At 45.4% G+C, this 23481-nt stretch overlaps 1 protein-coding gene across 4 annotated transcripts in view; it reads right to left on the bottom strand.

The window, feature by feature from the left end:
- TAOK3 (TAO kinase 3) overlaps positions 1 to 23481 on the bottom strand; it is a 73891-nt gene that overhangs the window by 5374 nt on the left and 45036 nt on the right. For 2 of the 4 annotated variants that reach the window (XM_048323113.1, XM_048323114.1), the window contains 8 exons: positions 21798 to 21965; positions 18773 to 18979; positions 16131 to 16174; positions 15635 to 15692; positions 10388 to 10522; positions 2203 to 2439; positions 1546 to 1674; positions 652 to 855 (listed from right to left, as the gene is read on the bottom strand). In XM_048323113.1, coding sequence (XP_048179070.1) covers positions 652 to 855; positions 1546 to 1674; positions 2203 to 2439; positions 10388 to 10522; positions 15635 to 15692; positions 16131 to 16174; positions 18773 to 18979; positions 21798 to 21965 — 1182 coding nt within the window. The remainder of the gene's footprint in view (positions 1 to 651; positions 856 to 1545; positions 1675 to 2202; positions 2440 to 10387; positions 10523 to 15634; positions 15693 to 16130; positions 16175 to 18772; positions 18980 to 21797; positions 21966 to 23481) is intronic. The other 2 variants (XM_048323115.1, XM_048323116.1) reach the window with 2 other exon arrangements.

Here is a 23481-nt window from a genome sequence, read left to right as displayed (position 1 = left end):
CAGCCCCAGCCACATCTGGACTCAAGGGCAGCAAAGCTCTGAACAAGTACAAAATATGCTGGAAAACCTGAGGGTAGCAGGCCAAGTAGAATTGGAAATTTCTGACCACTCCTCACTCAGCTTTCACTAAAACACCCTCTCATCTGCCAGTCTTTATCCAAAAATAACATCAAGCAAGAATTCAGATACTACAGTGATGACCACAGAAACATCTCCAAGTGGAAAACTCTTTCTCCAAAGTGGTGTTTGACCACAGGCAGCCCTGAGGCAAGGGGCAAAAACCAACGAGGGGAAGCAGGATGTGAAAAGCTGCTCCTTGACAACCCACATCCACATCCCGCAGCTCTTCCTGGCCCCTCACCACAGCCCAAACCGGGGCAGGATCCCCCAAATCCAACACTTCAGAAGCTGGGATGAAGCAGCAAGCCCAGAGGGGGTGGTCCACAGGGTGTTTGTGTCTGCAGTCAACAATGCCATCCCTCAACTGATCAAAGCAGCCACAGCTGCATGGAAGACCACTTCCCAAAACTTTTTTGTTACATTTTTCTCAGTTCTATTTAGCAACTAGAAACATGAAGACCTAACTTCAGCCAAGACACAAAGCTAAAGCAGCTAAAGAAACACTGGGAGAGGAAGTGAGGAGTGCCATACTTCCCGAATGTTCTGCTGCTCCATCTCGTGCCTCTTGATCATCGTTTTTCTCTTGAAGAAACGGCAGTTTTTGTCGTAGTAGAGTCTCTGCTGGGTGAGAAGTTGGGCCTCCTCTTCAGCCTGTGTGTGCTGCAGGTTCTCTTTGTGTTTGGATATCCTTTCTTGCTTCTCTTTCTTGGGCGTGCTGTGGTCCTCGTTCATTTCCTGCAGGGTCAGAACAAGGCTTCCCTTAGCACTACAGTGACACAGGACTTGGGGACCTTCCTGGCTCCTCCTCTGCCATTCAGTTCATGAAAGGACACCAAAACCCTACTACAAAAACAACAGAACCAGACCTATCACCTGGCCATGCCCAGCCCTGCTGCCCCTACAGCTGTACCAGGACCCACACCAAGAGTAGGAGGAAAAGTGGCCACTGAGTTCCTTGATAATCATTTTCTCACCTTTACCTTCTTAACAGCAAATTATTTTTGCAATGTCGTGGAGACACTACTGAAGTAATGCATTTTGGCACAGATAAGCTACATATGAAGTTGCTTCTCTTCCTAATTTATGTAAGTGATCACAGGGCTTTTAGTCAAGGGACATTGAATGGCTGCTCTGATTACTTAGAAAAAGAAAACAGATGAGGAGAAAGGGGAAGAAGAACTCTCTGTGAAGTCCCATTTTCCCTCATCACCCTTGGTTTCAAAGATTCTGCTCTACAGCAAATTGTGAAGGCACCTGTAGCCACCCTCACAAATTGTTCTGGAAATTCACTTGCTGAGAATCCAAATTTGCTTCCAAGCCTGACAGGATCCCTTAAACCCCTGGGCTGGTCCAAGTTTATCAAAACAAAAGACTGGTTCGCGTTCATTCCACATCCCTTCAGCCCCGAAAATGAGAATTTCTTGCCTCTTTAATCTTTTCCTTGCAAAGCTTGTATTGTTTCTTCTGACTTTCTAAAAAGGTCGCCAGGTCTTTCTTTTGCTGAGCCAAAATCTGTTGCTGGAATTTCTTTTCATCTGCTGCAGCTGCCTTTGCCTGCAATGTAGAGAGGAGGGGGGGGAAAAAAAAAAAACAAACCAAAAAAAGGGTGAGTGAGCAGGTGCAAAATCCAGCACAAATCAGTGTTGTGATTTTTGGTCAGTCATTTTGGTGACTGTGCTAGACAAAGCCATGAGCACTCAGCCACAGGAAAGCTACTTGCACAGAAAATGCTCACATAAATCTGAGGGCTTCCTTGTGCTTATTTCCCCACCAAAACCACCCCAGAGGGCACAACCCCACTAGTTCACTATAGGGATCAACGTGCTGATTTTTAGACTGATGGCTTTGTCACCTCCTTAGCTGTGAGATAAAGCTCCCACAGCCTCTTTTACCCAGCTGTGCACTGGTGGATGCCAATGGACTGCCCACATCCAGAAGGGTGACTTGAGGCAGCTCTGGCCAAGGACAGGGAGCACAAGGTGCACCTCAGACTATGGCTTTGAGCAGCAACTCCCACAGCCCCCCTTGGAGACCTGGATTCTCTTGTCCCTCGGATCCTCAGGGACAGCTCCCTGCACTCACCTCCTTCTCCATCACAGCCACTTGCTTCTTGGCCAGCTTCTCCAGCTCAATGGACGAGTTGTTGGCATGTGTCTCCACCTCCTTCTGCAGCTTGAGGCGGTGCTCGTCCATCTCAGCCTTCAACTTGTTCTCCAGGGCGATCAGCTGCTTCTGGTGCTGGCGCCGCATCCGCTTATATCCTGACATCTGTTCCCGCAGCTCGTTCTCCTGCTCATGCTCATGGATCTGTCTTGTAACCTGCGGTCAGGAACAGGGCAACAAGTGCTCCATGGCCTTCCTTCCCACACAAGCTGTCTCTGTGCTGGCTGCTCACCCATAACCCAGGCCCTGCTCTGCTCTCAGGAATCAGCTGCCGCAGGTGCTGCTGTTTCAGTTCACAAAGGCACAAGGTTTCTCTCTCTCCTAACTTTTAGCCCCCACCTCTTCCTGAGACTTTTATGTGTTTTCAGTAACAGAGCAGAAAATGTGTTACAAATAAAGGAAGCGACTGGTTACCTATCACTCCAAGACACACTGGAGGAGATCTGGAAACAAAGGTGGCTGATGGACACCCTTCTTCAGACACAGGACTCAGATCCTCAGGGTGACATGGACTCCCAAGATGCATCCACAACGCCCCCAACCCACCTGTTTTTTCCTTCCTCCTCAAGTCATCCCCATGCCAATTCAATCCCTCAACATATATTTTCTGCTACGAGGATCTTCCTTCAAAATTTCCCCTTAAAATTCAAGATGATGGCAGACTGAGCTCATTCCCTCTCAGAATTGAAAGTTTTCTAACAAGTGAATGCTGTTCTGGAACTGTGTGCTCTTAACAAGATTGATCAGATGGTCTAAGCAGATTTTAAAACCTGCTCAACTGAAACAAACTCACAAGTTCCACATTCATTGCCATGCCCAAGTGTATCCATGTGAAAGGAAGGAAAAAAAAAAAAAACCAACAAGCTGTGCCAAAAATGTTCAGAAGAAAATGCAAATGGTGATGCTTCCATTTCAAAAGAAGAAAAGTGCCCAAGACTGATTTCAATTTTTTTAAAGACAGTCTCAGGAACTTCACTTATGATGATCTGCTGATCATTTATATGACCTGAGAACCAAAAACTTGGTACATGTGTGGAACAGCAGCCCCTGATTCTGTGCAAGGGGACCTTTGCTTTCACACTTAAGTCCTCTAAAGATGATCACTGAAGCTTTATGAACCCTTTTATGAGTCCCTCCTGCAGCCTGAAAGAGCCTTCCTGATGGATTCCTCCACAGTAGCCCAAAAATCTGACCCCTACTACAGAGCTGCTGTCATTTGAAGGCAGTTTTGTGGAGATGTTCAAAGTTCAGATGTAGGATGGGATGCACCTTCAGAGCTGGAAAGGTTCAGGTTCAACAGAAGAGCAGATGCTTTAGGGAGCAGCCATCCCAGTGCACTTGCTGGTTCCAGGGCTGGGAGGTGACAGGAAGCCACGACCAAGTCAGAGCTCCAAAATCAACAGATTAACACCCTGACTGAGGTCACCCAAGGCAGGCAGCAGGTGCTGCCACCTGTCTTGGCTCAAATAACTCCCAACACTTGGGAGGAGTGTGGAGAGGAGCTTAGGAAAAGCCTCCCAAAGCCAAGGAAGCACCTGATTGCAAAGGAACCGAAAAACCATCCTGACCACAGCACTGTCATACTTGGGCTGGTCACTTTAGTGAGGCTGAGTATCCACTACGAGGTTGTTATTTTGGAGTTGGCTGGATTAAATACGTACTCACACCTCAGCAACTGGTGTAACAGAGCAGCCTGTAAATGCCCGAGACCCAAACAGATCTAAGGCAGCCAGCAGGAGTATGTGGGATTGTAGGAATGACCACAGAAACACAAACACTGGGTTAGCCCTGTGTTCTGTGTTCTGCTACAGTTCAAAAAGCTTTTGGTTTTTCCAAGCGTAGCAAGGACAGCCACACTTGGAAGAAGTTGGGAAGTGTTTGTAGGAACTTGCACATTTCAGTCAAGTTCAGCAAGAATAAGATCCCTGCCAGAAGCTTCCAGGTAAGGAAAATTCCTCTGAGAATCCAAGTTAATGATAAGAGACAGATGCCAGGTAAGACAGGCAGACCCCCAACACTTCACACATGCCACTGACAATGCTAAGTGACATCCAGCTGGGAGAGAACAGCCTTGGTGAGGCACTTGAAGAGAGATGGAGACCTGGGAGCCACCAGCAGTACAAGATCTTCCTGGATGTGCTATTTTTGGGGCCTGGCCCTTTTGTGAGCAATGGGATGTTCTGCACAGCACACTCTGTTCCCAGATGTTGGCAGAACAAAGCAAACAGCAAGAGCCTAAGAAAAAATGGATCTAAGGATCCTCCAGCAACTTTGCCAGTCTCCTTTGGTCTGATCTCTAATGAGACGTAGAATGTGCACTTGTTTTATTTACAGCAAAACTCATTAACTTTTACCCTTGTTTTTTTCCCCTGCTCCTCTGTACCCCATTTCCAATTTTGCTCAGCTTTATCATTATAAGAACTCCATCTTGGAAAGATTTCCCATGAAATCTGGGATATTTATCCCTAACAATAGGATGCAATTGCTAATTACAAGCCTAGCTGATAAAGCCTTCCAGTCACAGCAGAAGATGAGACACTAAAAAGTCAGAAGAAAACAAAAGTAGCGTCTCATCCTAAAGATGAGAGAGGAGAGCAGCAGTCTTGGTGGACATCTCGTGGATTTAGTCTGTGTCCAGCAAGCTCATGATAAAGACTTCATTTATCACCATAATCTCCAATCAAGTCCAACACTCTTCAGGATTGTCTTCGAAGACAAAGTCTGCACATGGTGATCTCAGGGATGAGAAAATGTGGAAAAAATGAACATTAGTTACTGAACATGCCCAGTTCAGTACCAGAGAAGTCCTTCAGACTATGAATGAATAAAGGATTATGGTCTTAAAGATTAAGCCCCTAATGAATGAGCAGCTCCAGCAACCATTTTAACAAAAAAATTTGGGGATGTTCCAGTAATCACCTTTCTGGTGTTCTCAGACAAAGACACTTGGAACTCCATGTACTATTTAAAATACCCTGAGTGGGAAGGGCCCCACAGGGATCATTGAGCCCAGCCCCTATCCCTGCACAGATACCCCAGCATCCCCACCCTGGGCACCCCTGGCAGCGCTGTCCAAACGCTCCTGGAGCTCTGGCAGCCTCGGGGCCGTGCCCATTCCCTGGGGAGCCTGGGCAGTGCCCAGCAGCCTCTGGGGGAAGAACCTTTCCCTGCTCTCCATCCCACCCCTTCCCTGACACAGCTCCAGCCATTCCCTGGGTCCTGTCCCTGGTCACAGAGAATAGAGATTGGACCTGCCCCTCAGGAGGAAGTCCACAAACATAACCCCATAGATTATCATGGGAGAAAAGGTGGTAACTACAAAATCTGTTCTCCACATAACCAGGAAATGTCAGGATCCTTCACACCAGGAAGCTGCAGTTTCCTGGAGCTCTCCCTGCAGCATAGAACAATCAGGTCATCAGGAGAACAAAAAACCTGTATAAAACAGAACAGCTTTTAATAAGGTATGACATTTTCTCAGTTTCTTATCTCTCTCTATCTTTGGCACACACAGAACTGAGAACAGAGATGTCTTTTCCAACCTACTCCCACAGGCAGTTCACTTGCCATAAAATCCAAACTTTCTTTCACCCCTCCAAGATTTTAGCTTTACATAAGGAAGTTAAGCTCACAACTTCTCCTCCAAACCAGCAGCTGTTTAGAGTTCCCTTTTACATTGTTTATCCAAGATACTGAACCCTCTCCTAAAGGAAAGGAGTTCTCACTTCTCAATAACCAAAATACTGAGCTCCTCTATGCTGGAGGAAGCAGAGCTCTGAGCAAGACCCTGCCAGCTGCTTCTCAGAGCAAGAGGAGATGAGAAAGAACAAGTCCAAAATTTTAGAAGAAAGGTCTACAAAGGCAGCAGCCAGATGAGTCCATTGACAGAAACTCAACCCTCTGGAATAAAGCATCAGTGCTTCAGCAGAAGAGGGTGCAAGGGAACAGCTCCATGTGAAGGTACCTGGTTGTGGAGCCAGGCTGCCCTGGTGCCATTTTTTTGGTCACATCCAGGGAATCCTGCTCACATGGACACATACGCTTGGCTCTGCAGGCCCCAGATGAGATCACACAGTTCTTTCACTGGCATTTGGATTTCAAAGAGAACACCAAGGCCTTTGATAGAGTCCTCACTGTCTGATCTTACTATGAAATGAGATGTCACAGATGTGAGGAATGAATCCTTTCCCCTGAGGGTGGGGAGGCCCTGGCACAGGGTACCCAGACAAGCTGTGGCTGCCCCATGATCCCTGGAAGTGTCCAAGCCCAGGTTGGACAGGGCTTGGAGCAGCCTGGGCTAGTGGAAGGTGTCCCCGTCCATGGCAGGGGGTGGAATGAGATGAGCTTTAAGATCCTTTCCAACCCAACCCATTCTGGCATTCTATGAAGTTTTAACTACTCGATCATTGCCTTTGAAAACTGTAAAAGCAGCTGTTAAGGAGATGCATGAGGCAGAGGGGACCTAAGGGGTTAAGCTTAAAAGACACCCAGAAGTGCAGATCAGTGCATCTCTGAAGAGATTCAAAAAACAGCTTTCCCTTGAAAATGTGGAGAGGTGTAGTCTCATCAACATGCCCTCTGCCCTTCTTTTCAAACACCACCTTGCTGAGCTTCAAGAGATTTCTGGTTGTAACTTTTAATTTATGGATCACTGATAATCTGTGAAATATGGAGATGTAGGTGCCTGGTCTCCATTTCAGATGGCAACTTTTACTCCAACGGCAGAAATATGCAGGGTATTTTCCACCACTGTTCCAGGTGAGTGATGGTTACTGTTACCACACAAAACTGATTAAACAGAAAGGTGGTCCAGGAAAAAAATGACTACTAAAACTGCTGATTGAATTATGACAATAGTTAAGCTCTTTCATCTTTCTTACATACATTTGCTCATTTTCATTATTTTCTTTAATCTCAGCAATATTAAAGCACTACTGTAAGACTGGAAAAGGATATCCACAGCCTGTTTCTTTGTGGATAGTTCATTTGACTATTTTCTCTGGAGGTCTGACCAGTTTCCTTCATATTCACATGATGCTTTTGCAGAGTAACAGGGCAGAGGAGTCTCTTAAAATCACAGGGTCACCTGGAGTGTTCAGCTGTCTAATACAAGTTCCTCTGTGATCTCTGCACTCCCTGAAACTGCTTCAGCTTGTTTTTGGAAAGAGATCCAACTTGTACGTTTGATTCCTTGTAGGAATGCCAGTCTTACCTCCATCTGCAATATCCTGATCTATGGGAGAATAGCAAGGACTTGAGGGCCCCAGATCCTGGACTGCACCAGCAGGAACAGCTGTGGAGTGACCAGCCCCAGACTTGATGCTTTTCTTCTAAAAGCACTGCCCCAATCTCATATTGGGGGGTGGTTCTCAGCAAATCTCATAAAAGGAAGTTTTTGCATCCAGGTATCATCCCATATTACTGATTTATGGGGCCAGAACTCCCATTTTTGATTCTCTGTAATACAGGCCACCTGATGCTCCCAACTGCACAACCTTTCTGTGCCCAGGAAGATGCTTCCAAGCTGCTGAGAAATGGGCAGCAGCCAGGATGTAGGGAACCATCAAAGCTTGCTGGTTTGCTTGTTTCTAACCATTGTGGGATCTTGAGCACCCATTCACATAGGAAGAATCTTTTCCAGCTGCTGTTGAAAGAGTAAACTAACACGGAGAAATGAATAAAGCTTGAATTTCTGGGTTCACACTAAAAATTCCAGGCATGTTTAGGTGTTTCTCCCTGTATCAGCTCCATGACTGACCTTGCCCTCCTCACAAACACTGGACAAAGGAAGCAGGAAGAAGTTCTCCCTTGGCCAGAGGAGCAGCAGCATTCAGCACTTCTCCCCAGTGACATCATCCAGGCACTGGGTGACAGTGATAAAAAGTGCTCCAACACAAGCACTGACACCCAGAATCTGTGCAATGGAGTTTAAACTTTTATTTTTTCCCCCTAGATTTCCATTTTGGAACATGAAGAGGCAGGAATGGAAGATTATTAACGGGAAAGCTCATCACAATGAAATATTTCTGTGGCAAACACAGGGACACTTCTGCCTCACCACATAACCTCAGAAGTAAGGACACACCAACACCTCCTAGAGTGCTCAGGTGGTGTGTTGGGAACTTCCCTCTACACTGGGAAGAGGATATGTGTGTATGATAGGGACAACAGAGCATGTTCCACAGAACCTCCCCCCAAAAAAGGAAGTTCTCCAAAAAGCTTTCCATCTTCCCCACCCAAAATTAATTTTATCTTTATCATCACTTGGTCACTGCAGCAAAGAGATTCCGCAAATCCAAGTGAGCAAGGAATTAAGGCAGACACAATCCCAGCCCCACAAAGGCTGCCGTGGAATTTAGGAGTGACCTTGGGATATCAGCTGTCTTCCCCAGAGCTCAGGGATATGGGAATACCTCACAGCCCATACTTCCATTAGCTCCCAAAGGGGCTGTGCAATCCCTTCAAGCCACCCAAGCAGCCCAGGGGTGACATTTCAAAGGAAGGCAGGAGTTATGGGCTCTGCTGCTGAAGGCAGGACACAAGGTACAGCAGCTTTGCTCAGGGACTAAAAGAACATGAATATATTCATCACACATATCAATTTATCAATGAAATTGTATGTCTGGAGTATGATACATGAGTCATTCATCATTTCTTCCCTCCAGCCAACCTAACTGGGTCCTACTTTTATCTGCTCAGTGCAGGCAGTAGAAGAGCTGGCACTACACTGGGTACAAACAAACACACTCCAAAAGGAGAAATTCCCAGGGCAGAGGATCTCCAGGAGAGCAGGGATCCTGCCCCTGTCAGGTGTGCTGCATGAAGTCCTCTAACACACACATTTCTAGGTCACTCTTGAAACTGGTGGGGAACAGGGGACACCAGCCTAGGGAGCACTCAGGGTATGGGCACCCAGAAATACACCTGCAGAAGATGAGATTCAGATACTCCCAGGAAGCATCTGGGCAGATGCCACAGCATCATTTTAGATTTTAGCAGCAGCAGCAACAATCACACAGAAAAATTTGGGCTGCTGGCATGGCTGCTGCTGCTTCCCTCCACTCACAACCTTTAGCTGTGGTCACACACACACCCTCCCCCCCCCCAGTGTCTTGTGCATGCAGGAATGGGAAGCAATTCTGGGGATCCAGAAATGGTGGTCTGGAAGAAGAACCCCGATGGTGGAGGCAGGAGAAAGCGGGAAGGGGAGGGCTCGCTGGTGTAATTTCGGGGTTGGTCCAGGATGATGTCATAGCACTGAGCAAGTGCCGTGGCCAAACCATGGGGACTTTCTAATGCTCCCCGTCCATCTGACCTCTAATACCAGCGGGCTGAAATACTTAATAGGACATTCATTTTACCTCTGAAGGGCCATTTTTCACTGCTTTCCCTGGAAAAGGCAGCTCCCAGCCCGGGCGGATGCGGGGTGGGGGAGGTGGCACACAACTAACTCTTCTGGCACACACCCCTTTCCCTACTACAAAGGCATCCTCAGCAATCACATTTGCAATAGTACAAATCTTGATGGATTCATCCCATCCCCCTCCCCTTTGTAAGCCCACAGCCCGCTGTAAGCCCTCTCCCTCTCTCTCCCTTATCACAGCCCAGCAATCCTTCCAGGATCAGGCTGGAAAATGCAGTCACGGTACAGTTGCTTGAAATAAATGAATGAATGAAAAGAAAAAAAAAACCAGGCAGCAGCTCAGGGCAGGCAGCAGCGATCTTATTGTTCCCAAACCCATCTGCATCTCCACAGCGTTTCAGCAGCTTTCACACATCTCACACATACTTTATGCACATGCAGATAAATATATTAACAAAAGGGGCAGGTGGGAAATGGAGCGGGGGGGAAATGAGATGGTATTAACTTCACACAGGAAGGTGGGTTATCTCACAGTGGAAAAGCACAGAGAAATTAAACATATTTCACATTAACATATCTCTCTTTCTCTCTCTCTCACACACACACACACACACACAGGTAAAATCTCTTTCAGTGCAATATCCAGTTGCTATGCCAACAGCACCAACAGCATGGGTGGCAATGGCAGCAAGGGGCTGTGGAGTGGGGTGGGATGGGGTGGGGTGGGATGGGGGCTCTTACCAAAGATGCTGATTTGATTGTGGCAAAGCGCTCTCGGTTCCGGTAGTGGAGGGCCTGATTCTGCACTGACTGGGTAGGCCGCACCTCAGGCCTGCGATCCCTGTGGCCCACCTCATCCCTTATAAATACATGATCCTGCAGAAATGGATAAAAACAAGGAGAAAGTCCGGCTGTGCTCTTCCCGCGGCGGCTGCCTCTCTCTCACCCCTCTGTCTGCACAAGCGCGGCTGTAGGAGAGGCATAGTTCAGCTCTCTGCTTAGCCCCGGCAGCTCCCACCGTACAAAATGAATAAGCAACACATTGCAGCTCGGCTCAGCGCGTCAGCTGATCGCTAGCGGGATGCCTCCGAATCCCTGGATCGGGCTGCCTTTTTTTTTTTTTTTTTAAATCTCCCTTTTTTTTTTTTTTTTTTTTAAACCTCCAGTATTACATATGTGCCAGAAAAAAGCGAGCCGGGAGCAGAAAGCGGAGCAGGGTGATCGGAGTCCTCGGGAAGGTCGGTTTCAAGCACTGCAACCCAGCGATCCTGGTGAAAACGTGATTCCCATGTCTAGCCACGGAGATCCTGTTCCCTTTTAACACCAGAGCAACATCCTGCCTCATTCCCTTTGCCGAGCGGTGTGTCCTCGATAGGGTTTCTTTGTCCCTTGTTTGCTATCTGCTGTGGGGGATGAGCATCCTGGCTAAATCCACGGCAGGCTGGAGAGGACCAGGAAAACCTCCGTGACCACTCAGGGATCCTGCTTTCCAGTCATGATCCTGCACAGTTCTAGCACTTTCTCTCCACAGCCCACAAAGGATTTTTTTTTTTTTTTTTTTTTTTCCTTTTTAAAGCAACAGCTCCCGGGTTTTAGCAGAAATGGTTCCCCGGTGCAGCTTCCCTCCTGCTCCCTGGCAAGGCTTCACCAGGACCAGCTGTGCCTTTCCCAAACGGCGTGGGCAAATTCTGCAGTGGAACAAAGGTCCAGGAGAAACCCTCCTCAGAAAGGCCAGCAAAAAACCACACCACCGCGATTTTCCCACTTGGAATGGCAACTGCCAAAAGTCAGCGCACCTGCAGGCTACACCTTGGGGATGGAGCAGCCTTTGGACACCAGGCACACCCCGCTCCTGCCCGGCAGCACTGGCTCTGCAGGGCCACATTTCACCCACCACAGTGTCATGACTCCCATCCTCAACCTCCAGCTCCTAAAACCTCTAACGAAGACTGAGATTCTTCCTGAATTAAATCAAGTTTCCAGTTCTCAAGGGTGCAAAATAAAGGCTGTCAGTGCCTAGAAAGCCCTTGAAGGGAAGAGCTACCCCCATAAGCAGGAGCAGCTCTGCCACCCTGCCATGCCCCAGCAGACACCAGGAAGGTCAGAGAGCCCCACAGTGAGAAACCAGCCACCATGGTGTCTCCATCAGGACACTGCTGTCATCCCCATGCTCCTTTCCCACCCCACAGACACCTTGTTTTCCTCTCTGCTGGCCTCAATTTCCAGCTGCTTCTCACCTGGACCCACACACATTCAGTCCCTTTCAACAGGATTCTGGGAATGAGTTCAAGCAAAAGCCAATTAGGTGCAGAAATGCTGATATTAAATGCTGAACACCACATGGATTAAAAGAGCTTTAACCCCAAAACCTTTCCTTATCCTTCTTTTGACTGTTCCCACTCCATGCTCACCTTTCCCTTGCCTTTGCACAGTGCCCAAGGCCACCAAAGAGCCAAGTCTGCACCAGCTCCCCTACACCCACACAAGGGACACAGAATGAGCCAAAACAGCTAAAAAGGACAGTCCTCCACAGAAATACGGAGTGTCGTGAAAAGCTGCAGTTTCATTTTATACTGGTCATCCTTACACTGGGCATTTGTGGCGCTGTCTGACAGGGAAGGCAGTGAGACCACAAGAGACATCACTGAAAATTGGGCTGATCTCGGATTTCCGACTTGTGCACGTTGGTGTGACACACAGGGCTCTTCGATTTGCCCATTTTCCTGAGAAAGGCACATCTAAGGCTCTAGAACAACCATCCCCAGAAAATCCTAATTAAACATTTAAAGTCCAACAGCATCACTCAGTTTAATCTGACTCATGGCCTCACTGGAGGGATCTCAAACCCTGTAGGAAAGATCTACACCAGACTAACCCACCTGAACCACAGAGGAAACAACAGCACACAGGAGCCACCAGTCCTGTACACAGCCATGAAATGAAGGTGGGGACAGGACAAATGTCACCCCATGTCACAGAGAGCCTGCAGCAGCACCTGTGAGTGCAAAGGGCTCCCAAGGTCTGCTAAGCAATACCCCAAATCCCTGGATCATCTTCCCTCTCTCCATTACACTGGTATGGCAGGAGGAATGGGAAGTATTAAGTCTAGAGAAGCTGTGAATCACTGAAAAAGAACCCCAACTTTTAAAATGGGCATTTAGACTTTTCAGAATGCTCCAAAACACCACCTAAAATAACAAGTTTAAATTGCAATTGCTTTTTATGCTGGAAAATTAATCTGTGATTTACTTTGTGAGGTGAATTTTCAGAGGACATAGCGTCACCCCGGCCTTGTTTTATGGGATCTCTGGTTACCTCAGTGCACATGAGAAGCTCAGAGCAGAATCAAATTGCCCTTCAGGAATGTGAATTAACCACATTCTACATTTCAAACTCAGCTGGGCAAGAAATGGGAAAATTCCTTTGCAACTGAGCAAGCCAAAGGACCAATTTCAAGTGGGCACAAAACTCAGTGGTTGTCCTTGGCACCCCTTAATCTGGGATCAAAGTACTCTGCAGCAGACAGGCACCCACCAACTCTCAGCTAAGCCAAGAGAACCTTAACAGGCAAAACATTTTTTTTGAAAAGCTGTCCCACTACCAAAAAAAAAAAAAAAAAAAAAAAAAACTTGGCACGAAGAGTTACCAAATCTAACAGGTTACACTGCCCCAGGGACAGCTGGTGAGAGAAATAAATCTAAGAGTAGCCACATCTCCACCAGCCTTCCACAGATCAGGTGACTGATGGCAAAGACAAACATCTCCCTACAAACCCAGAAAACAGAATTTTGCTACTTTTATTTTAAAATAAAATTCTTCTTCTCCCAAAAACTCGCTAAGAGACACTGCAGTCATAACTGTTGGCACAGATAAGGAAATTTTATTTCCAACTTTTAGCTTCAGATGCGTGGGAAACAGACCCAAAAGTGGCACCTCAGCTCAAGGTACTCAATAAGTAAAATCTGACTGAAAGCACCCCAGAAACTTACCAAGTTTGGGTCAGGGTACCTCTCAGCCCCAAATCTGCACTTCAAACCCTGGTTTGTTTTTAAAGTAATGTATCTTCTGTATATGTTTTATTTTCCACCTGTTTTCTGTGATTTTTTTGCAATATTTGCGTTAAGGATGCCAGTTTGGGCATGCACAACTCACTCATTAAAATCCTTCTCTTCAGGGCCAACAACCCACAATCTTCAGCTTCCTACCAAAGGAATAATTTGTTCTTCTGACTGTATCATCCACATAAACAGTTTTCAGGTTGATCACAACAAGGTGGGGGGGGGGGGGGGCCAGGGATTTGGCTGGGACATTGCCAGGACAAAACCCCTCTCAAGTATTTCCACAGCATTATCTGACCAGAGCTGGTGGAACTTCCAGAGGCTTCCAGCTGGATCTAAATGGCTTCTCCTGGTGTATTCTCTGAGCACTTCACAGTGAGTTTGTGCTCAAACCGTAAGTTCAAAATCCGCTACAGAGTGGCTTTTGCTCCTAATCCCATCCTAGTTCTACCACACACTGTCTTTTCATCCTTCTCCTCACTGAAAAAAGGCCTTGACCATCCAAACTCTGCCCAGCCCCAAGCTGGGACACCTTCTCCTCAGGAGGAACACTCCCTTTCACACTGGGTTTTTTTGCTAAAAAACCAAATAAAACCTTCACAGACGCAGGAGGACTCACTAACTGGAAGGGCTGCCAGTCTCCTACACAAACAGGAAAGGCAATTTCCAAGCCATAGTAAGGACTTCTACGGAATTGCAGCAAATCCCTGCTTTCTAGGAATTTAAAGAGCAAGGAAAACAACAGTGTGGCATTGGTTGTCTTCATACACTGCATTAAGTACCTCAACGATCGACAGAGAGGTTTGAGCATCAAAAGTCTTTCAAGACAAAGCTTCCTGTCCCCAACTTGCTTGACACGATTCCAGAAGGCACGTGAGGGGTCATCACTGCCAGCGCATGCAAGACAAAACCAAGCCATTACCTCAATATCCTCTACATCTCATAAAAATCATCTTTTCCATGTGTGAGTCATAAATCCTGACACCCAGGACAACACCCTCAGTTTTCCCTTGGCTGTAACTCATGTGCAGCAGCCACCCCAGAGCTCTCTCCATTCACAAAATTCCCCACAAATGCTGAAATTAATTGTAGCACCAACAGGAGATGTGCACAGGTGCATTTACCGGATCTGGGCAGTCACTCAGATTGTAGCAGTTATTGCAAAGGTACTTCATTATTACAGACAATGGGTGAGAATTTGTGACGATCAACTACAAACATCCTCTTTTCATCTTTTTGTTATAAATTAGATCTTAATCACAAGATTTCCCTGACATTTTACTGCCCAAGTTTCAGAAAGCACTGATGATTTTAAGATTGAAGCAAGAAACAGCAAAAAGTTAGTACTGCAGTAGAAAAAAACCCAATATAGTCCTGATTTTTGTTTAGATTAAAAGATTACATCTTACTATTATAGTTTTGTGGGAATAAAATAATAAATTCATTGGGGACAACAAAATAATATTTCTGGGAAGTCATCCGTGCTCACACTGCCATTTACCAGCAACTGAACAAAGCAGGTGACAAAACATCTCCGATGCATCAGCTGATGCCTATACTCATTTTATTGTCTTACTCTGGGAGCCAAAAAAATTTATCTTCATTTTTAAGACGAATTAAAACTGATATTTATCTGATTTTAAAATCTGGGTTATGTGTCTTTGAAGCATAATGTATTTGGAGTTTAACTCCCTGCCCCATTTTGTAATTTTTGGGGGCTCTCAGATACAATTGGGTTTGTATCAGAACTGTCTTTTCAGCTCTCAACCTGTGCAGCTGAACAACTCCTAAAAGGAGATGGATGTGAGAATGTGTATCCGTAGGCAAGATGATCCTTGGATGGAGTAGCAAAGTTATTTAACTATATTCAAAAGAGACCCAGAGTTCTTACACTGACCATACTGAGATGTACATGGAGGAGGTCACCAACCTGGAACCTGCAACAGGGCAAGGAAAACTTCCTCATCCAAGCCAGGCATCTGAATTTCCTGAAAAGAATATGCTGCTGATTAAGGTGTCCTCCTGAGGGAGCAGGGTTTGATCCCAAGGATGGGCTTCCTGCCTGAGTAGCTCAAATTATTGCCATTTTTTTCCTCCCAGGAGTTTAGGACACAGCTATAAACTAAAAAACATAAAAAGCTCCACATTCAATTACGGCTTATAATTATTCTTAAAATTTCATTCCTGTTCAGTGATTTTTCTTCCAACCTAACAGGTGTGTTCTGACAGGTAGGAGTCACCTTTGTTCTAAGCAAAAGTTTAAAACCATGGAGCTCTATTGTGCTGTGGAAGTTATCCGGATAAGGCTGTGCCTGTTTTCCAGAGAGGATTTATCCCAAATGCAGGCAAACCCCAAGAACCTTGGCTGCCACGAACTAGCATAGCCAGTGAAAATTAACCAGATCAGAACAGGTCATTTCACTTACCCTGTGACCACAAAACATTTTTGGAAGTTACAGCCAACTAGCAGCTGTTAAGAAAAAGAAAGAAAATGAGTTGTTTATAAGTGCTTTTACTCCATCAGCCTCTTCCCTAAGCCTGTGCCTCAGGGTAACTGGTCATGGGACAGATGCCAAGAGTGCTCCACAGAGATGCCTGAGGCTTCTCCCAGCCAAGCACCACACAGGGAATGGGCTGCTCCAGATTTCCTGCAGGCCAAGGCCACCCCAGCCTGGCTCTCCACACCAGGCAGCAGCTGGAAGCACTGAAGGCTGAGAATTGCATCTCACACAACCACAGACTCCTCCATCCTACATTTTACTTGCACATGACATTCTGGGGCTCTGGCCCAAACACCAAAAGACCTCTGACACTTCAGAGCTTTGAGCCATAGAAAACACCTACACTCCAGGCCATTTTTCCATCTTGGACACCCTTTACACAATCTGGAGGTTGTTAATTTGGGTTCCACGTTTGTGGAATACTGCAATTTTACACAACACTTTTGATTTTGCCCATGTCAAAAGCATCTCATACATGACCCTATACCCACAAAGTGCTGATTATGTTCATCATTATTTTCTTTTTAGCCTTTAAAGGCTGATTAAATGCAAAACAAGAGCTTCAATTAAGCTCTCACCCCAGGTTCTTTCCATTGTGTTTGTGAGGGGCTCCAGAGTGATATCCAAAACTCAGCTTCATCACAGTTTCCAGAAACACAGTTAAAGCACAAAGACAAACTGAAATCTTGCCAGGACAAGGAACTTCACCTTGAAAATCAAGTGGGATGCGTGTGGATATGAACTCCCTGAAGTGCAATTTTAGTCTCTTCACTGCACACAATATTAATACACACAATACACACATGAAGCAGTTTTCCATTTAAAATTGCATTCGCAAAAGTAACAAAGAATAAAAAAATAGTGTACTAAATTAAAACAATGTATTTGCAGACTGAAATATGTCCTGCTACACAGAGTCCAAATCTGCTTTATGAATTATATACAGCAGAATGGAACATTTTCCAATGGAGAAGGAATCTACTCCACTCCAAGGATCAGCAGTCCCAGCCAATCGTTAACTGTTAACATGAAGACCATCAGTGCAGACCTGGGCTTTCTGCACTCAAAATTACCCTAAAACACCTGTGTTAAGTGATCTAGAGGTGATTTCTTTTACAACACTTCAGTTGCAAGTGTGCAAGAGACCCTGTTTTTTTTCAAATCAGATAAAACTTCCATGTGGTGTCCTGTTTGTGCATCCTACTCAACTGAACAGCTACACACAAGTCTAAGAGGACTGAATTCACAGCATCGGAAATCCTGTATTTGTACTTTAAAAGTGCATGATAACATTACAGAACATAAAATTAGTCTTGAAACAAGCAGGAACTCTGCTCCTTCCACAAATGCCATTTAAGTCTGGTGGAAGCACCTCATGTTTCATCAACTGTAATGACTCTGAGCATTCATTACAACCTATGAGTTCTGTGTAAATCAGTCCCTCAAACTTCCATTTTAATGCACAAGTAAATATGGCCATTTAACAGTGTGAAATTAAAGTTAGCACACATTTTGAAAACAAAGTAAGAAAGACCTCCAATCATAACCACCCAGAACATCCATCAGTGGTGCTGCTATTCATTCAGGACAGCTCCATGGGCTGGCATTTGGTACCTAACACCTTGTTTTCACCTTTCTGAATAAACAATCTTCTCTGAAGACGCTGTCAACTGTTTTTAGGAAAGAGGCAAACCCCTAAAACCTTTGCAACTTCTCTACCAGTATCTTTAAATATGTAGGACCATGTTTTGTTGAAGAAAAAATTTTTCAATACCTCTTAATATTCAGTGACACAAACCCTGCACTTCAGGAGGAAAAACTGCTTACAAATATTTAGTTAGTGACAACCAAGCTTTACTGTAACCTTACAAACAAGAAATTCATACTTTTCATGCTGCTGCAATGTTTTAGCTCCTCTGGCAAAAAGCAAACGTACACTTTGAAGTTCCTTGCAAATGAAACCAACACAACCAACCTACATTTTGCTGCCCACTAGCAAATGACACTGCTAAGGCCAAGCCAAAACTGTATTATTAGTCAGACAAACAGTGGAGATGAGATGCTGGCTTACAGCTAGACAACCTTAGCTTGATATTCAGCCCTAAGAAAATGAAAGGCATCAGATCACAGCATGCAGCAAAGGAGCAGGAAAGCATTGAGTGGAACTCAACTCCAAACATACCTCGTGGGAAGGGTCCAAAGTTCTGCACGCTTCCACTCCTCACAAGGAAAATCCAAGTGCAGGGAGGTTTGAATCACACACTGTGCCTGGCAGAGGGTTAGCTTGGCTGCTAGGACCACTTGTCAGCACAGCAGAGAACACAGGACAGGCATTCCCATGGAAACAAGGATGTCCCAAGCAGAGAGGAAGAGGTGCACATGCAGGGCAGGGCATGCAGGGAGTCTGGGTGACCCTGCCTAGGCACTGACAACTCTTTCAGTAGCAACCTCTTAACATGGACAGAGGTTATTTAGATGCTTTTAAAGACAAAAACCCCATAGAATTTGACTCTGGCAAGCCCAGCAGCAGCTCCTGCTCTCAGCACAGAGCACCAGGGCACACGTACCTTCTTGTGAACAACGGAGGAGGTGGAATTAATGGTGCTCTCGTCACTATGCATCATGACCAGCTCAGGGCTGCTCTCATCCAGGACCTCCTGCATGCTGCTCACACTGCTGCTCTGGCTGCCTGTGCTCACAGACATGCTGGGGATGGAATGGTTGCTGCCCAGACTGTCCATCTTCCTACTCAGGTTTGATCCATGCTCACTGTCCTATAAAACAAGGGGCATCAGTTACAGATCCCGCGGATCACCTGCCCAGCACGTGCCTGCAACGCCCAGAATTTGTTTTAAAGGTGACTCTGCAGACTTCAAGGGTCTTTGGGCATTATTTTGCCAACTGCACATCTCAAAGGGCTGTTTGGGTTCTGGAATTCTCCATATTGGGCAGGCAGCTTCTGCCTTTTCCCCTGCAATCTGATTACATCAGGTTTCAAGTCAGTTTTTTTCCTTATATCCTTAAGTCTGGGCATGGCTCTTGGCTTGATAGGATACATCCAGGAATACTGGATGGCTGGTAGAAGGAGCCTCGTAATTTAAGAGAAATGATCCAAGTTTGAATTAAAACAATGCTTTGAGTCAGGATCTGCTATAACACATTTCCTGTATCAGAAAATATGTAAGACAATGAATCCATTTGTTTATTATTTGATACATTCTACATGGTGTAGAGGTGATAACTTCCACGTCCCAAGCAGTCAGCAATTCTATTTTATCAAGCTAAAAACCCCTAGAACCTTGTGTTTTCAGCCAAGATAAAGGTGAGTGAAGTATCTTAGCAGCTGACTCAGATGAGCCTGCATTATCATAGGGGTTAAAACTTGGATATACATAAATAAATATTCCTCATACAAGAGGTATTTTTGATTCTACAGACAAGTATCAGAAGTTAGCAGCCTTTTTTCTTCTTCCATACCCATAGGAGTACAGCAATCCCAGAGTATGCACTTAGTCTGGACTGATTTAGAGAATTTATGGAGTCCTTTGTAATTAGCTAGTGGCACCGAAGAGGCTTGCAAGGAGCTCACAGTGAGGACAGAACTGTGAACATCCTTCAGCTCCTGGTGTGAAGCAGCCTTGACTCACTAAAATGAGCAGCCTGCTGCTGCATCCAGTTTGCCCTGGCCTCTGAAGGGAGCTTGGGGAGAATTCCATTACAAATCAATTAACAGGGAACTCATTTTGTTGGAGACTGACAGAAAGATAAAATTGAGACTAGATAGATTTGCCTTTGATTGTGTGATTATTTTTTAAGCAATCAGCAGATCATTATTCAGAGCCTGCGTGAGAGCACTTAAAATCCAGAATACTACTATTTTACAGAGAACATAGGCGCAGGGGAATGAAAGTATTTTCAGGATGCTTATATAGAGTTGCAGAAGAAATCACATAATGAAGGATCTGAGGCTGTGTAATTAATGAATGTTTATGCATGAAGGACAGAGATGAGATTGCATTTGCAACCTTAGCATTGGCTTCCTGACTTCAACTTTAACCTTCTTGGAAGGGCTCTGAGGAAAGCATTAGTAGTATTTTGCATATTAAAGATTTGTAAGGCTCATCTTCCACCTTAGAAAGCCCAAGGTAGAAGAAGGAAGTGTCTGGTGGCATTTCCAGTGGAGCAGGTTCTGTCCCCAGTGAAGCAGGAACTGCAGCACATGCTGGGTCTCCTTCTCCTGGCCAGTTAGTGACACACACGAGCAATGAAACCTCCTGTGGTGGGACAGGGGCTCAAGGGTCAGTGCAGACCATGCTGTGCACATGCAGAGTGTCATCAGCTGCATCCCTGCCAGTCCCTGCAGAGACAACAGCTCCTCTCCCTGCTTTTTTGAGGAGTGGAGACAGGAGGAACAGAAGATGCACCTTGGAGTCAAACGCTACCATAGTGTTTCCTGTTGAGCTTGGAAGTGCTTAACAGCCAAGTGCCATTCCCTGGCACTCTACTGCCCTGTCATTCTGCTGACAGCTTGTCACATGTGGGGACAGAAACTGGAAGGTTTCAGCACACAAGTTTGACAATCCCCCACTCCCCAGCTAAGCTCCGGGTATGGAAGTTGGAGGGCACCTTTAATCCCAGCAGTTGCTGTTCTTGCTCCTTTGGGGCTTCTTCACAGGGAGGGGGAGCACAAAGTGCCAGTCCCCTCCTCCTGCAGCTCCACCTGAGACCCAGGTGCCCATTTCTTAAACCAGAGCTCCAGTTTAGCTTTAAAGGAGCACTTGACACACCCAAACCTCAAACCCAGCCCCCTGCAAATACTCTGAGCTTGGGTGCCTCACTGTGTGTTATTGCCTCACTCCACTGGAGCAAAAGGAATACAGACATCAATTTGTCTGTCAGTGTTTTTCATTGAGAAGCAGTCATAGATTTATTTATGCATTGTGCCTACACCAAGTGACATTAATTTCCATCTAAGCTCATCAATTGAAAAATGACTGGTTTCCTTCTCTCAGCCACAGTTAGGGTCAATTATCATACACTGATTAAGTGGGTTGTTTATTACAAGATTTAAACTGAAGCTGCATTTTAGGTCTTTAACCTTTTTCTTCTTTAACATTAAAGAATTTAAAAAAATAAGTCTTACTAATTTGGTGATTTGCCTTTCAGCTCATGAGAGGCCAATTACTTTACAGTAAAGTTATGGTAATTGAAAAAATATTAACATTAATGGAGTTGTTTTGACTGTGCAGATGAGAAAGAAAAGCTTGGGCTGTCAAAGACCCTCCTCCACACAGGCAGGGAGTCACTTCTCACAGAGAACCTCCCTCAGAATGAGTTTCTTCCATAAAGCTTCCAGAAGAAAGGGCAGCACTGGAAAAAATCCAAAGTTTTACATGTACAGTAACTGGCAGTTTGAACACTGAGTAAGGGCTACTCATCATTATCCTGTCCTGTCTCTCTGCTGATCCAGATGATACTCCAACAACATTCCTCACCTAGGCTGTGCTTGTTCTGCCACCCTAAGGACAGGAACATCTCCCTGGCCCTAAAATTACTCGTAAGAGTGTAAATGGGGCAACAAATCACAAGTACCTCCTCCTCCTCCTGGGACTCATTCAGGGGGCCATTCCGTGTCTCCTGGAACAGGATTTTCTTCATTTTCCGGTACTGCAGGTTGTCCAGCTCCCTCACTGCATCCTTGGTCCTTTGGATGAGGTCTATGAGCACCCTGGGTGGTCGCTCCCGGCGGACAAAATCGTGCTGAGTTAAAGGAAATAAAGGACCTCATTTCAGACACTGGGGTAACACCAGGGACAATGGGGACTTTTGAGACCCCTGAAGTGACAGTTCCCATTCTGGAACGTATCTGTTCATATTCAATAACTGGCAATACCCTTTCTCAAAAACTCCAAATACTCTGAGCTTGCACTGGGGTCAGGTCTTCCGATCTCTCCAGGTTACACAGACAATTTGTCCCTTCCTGAACTGGCTCACTCAAAACACACGAGGTGACACTTCAAACCTTGGAGGCACAAGAATTAACAGAATGCAGCCAGGACAAAGAAGAATCAACCTGCAAAGATTTATCCTGCATCCATCTATTCCAATTCACACATAAAACCAGCAAGGAGACCACCAAGTCTGTTTATACCTAAAGCTTTTGTAGCCAGAGTTGAAACAAAATCAGGCTCTTGCCAACTCCTGCACAGGTTTTAAGTGCACACTTAATAAATTCTCTAATGGTATTTAAGAACATTATTAAAGCCTCTTCTCTGATTTATCAGATACATTCTCCTGAACTGTACAGCTGGCGGTGGAAATTAAAGTCTTCAGCTTTCCCATTTAACCTTGGCTAAAGCAGACAACCTGAGTGTCCACTTGCCAATATTCTGTATGGCATCACTACAGCTCGGTGTGTTGCTTAGTAGTTCCCAAGGGGGATGGCTTAAGGGCACAAACATCCTCTGCATGCTGTAGAAAAATTTACAGTGAAAACAGAAAAATTTGCAGTGAAAAAAAAAAAGAAACTGGGGGGAAAATGTTGTTCTCTGTTGCACATTGCAAATGCCACAAGGGGCTTTTGTTAGAGCCTCAACAGCTGGACTCACCTGCAAGGAAATTCTCAGGAGGGTTACCTTTACCTGCTCAGCCTCACAGCTCTCCTGTGGGCTCAGCTCAAGAGTGAATTCATCCCCTGGAGCTGAAGTAACCAGCACATGGAGCCCCAGCCCACCCTAAAACAGGAGCCTTCAACAGAAGAGCTGAAAGGATGAGCTAATCATCTTTTAATGATTTGTAAATAAATAAGGAAAGCATCATGCCACAAGTTTGTTTCTTGTTTTTAATTGAATTCAAACTGTTGTGCATTTGAGTTTTGCTAGTGGGGACAGCCAGTCATTTCAGTACCCATTTTCTGCTTGCAGTGATGGTATTTATTTTTGAATCAGAGCTGAAAGTTCTAAACATCATTTCACACAGGAACAAAATGAATCATTTCTGCTCCTCAACGCAGATAACCACCATTTATTTCTCCATGAACAGTAACAATCTGCAGCTTATTTATGATTAGGAAAAAAAGGAACCCATTTTTATCTCATTGTAGATCATTTTTAGAAAGCAGCAAAGTATTTGGAACAATGATCCTGAACCAAAATCCATTCTATGTGTGCACTCAAATATTAAAGTGTGACCACATGAAAAGTGTAGGGCAGACATAAATATAAATAAAATATAAATATAAAATACAGAATATACAGGATTTCAGACTCAGATCTCA

The sequence above is a fragment of the Corvus hawaiiensis genome, chromosome 18 (assembly GCF_020740725.1).
Source record: "Corvus hawaiiensis isolate bCorHaw1 chromosome 18, bCorHaw1.pri.cur, whole genome shotgun sequence".
Taxonomy (NCBI): domain Eukaryota; kingdom Metazoa; phylum Chordata; class Aves; order Passeriformes; family Corvidae; genus Corvus; species Corvus hawaiiensis.
The sequence above is the reverse complement of the archived record's forward strand: the minus strand, read 5'-3'. Positions and strand labels throughout refer to the sequence as shown.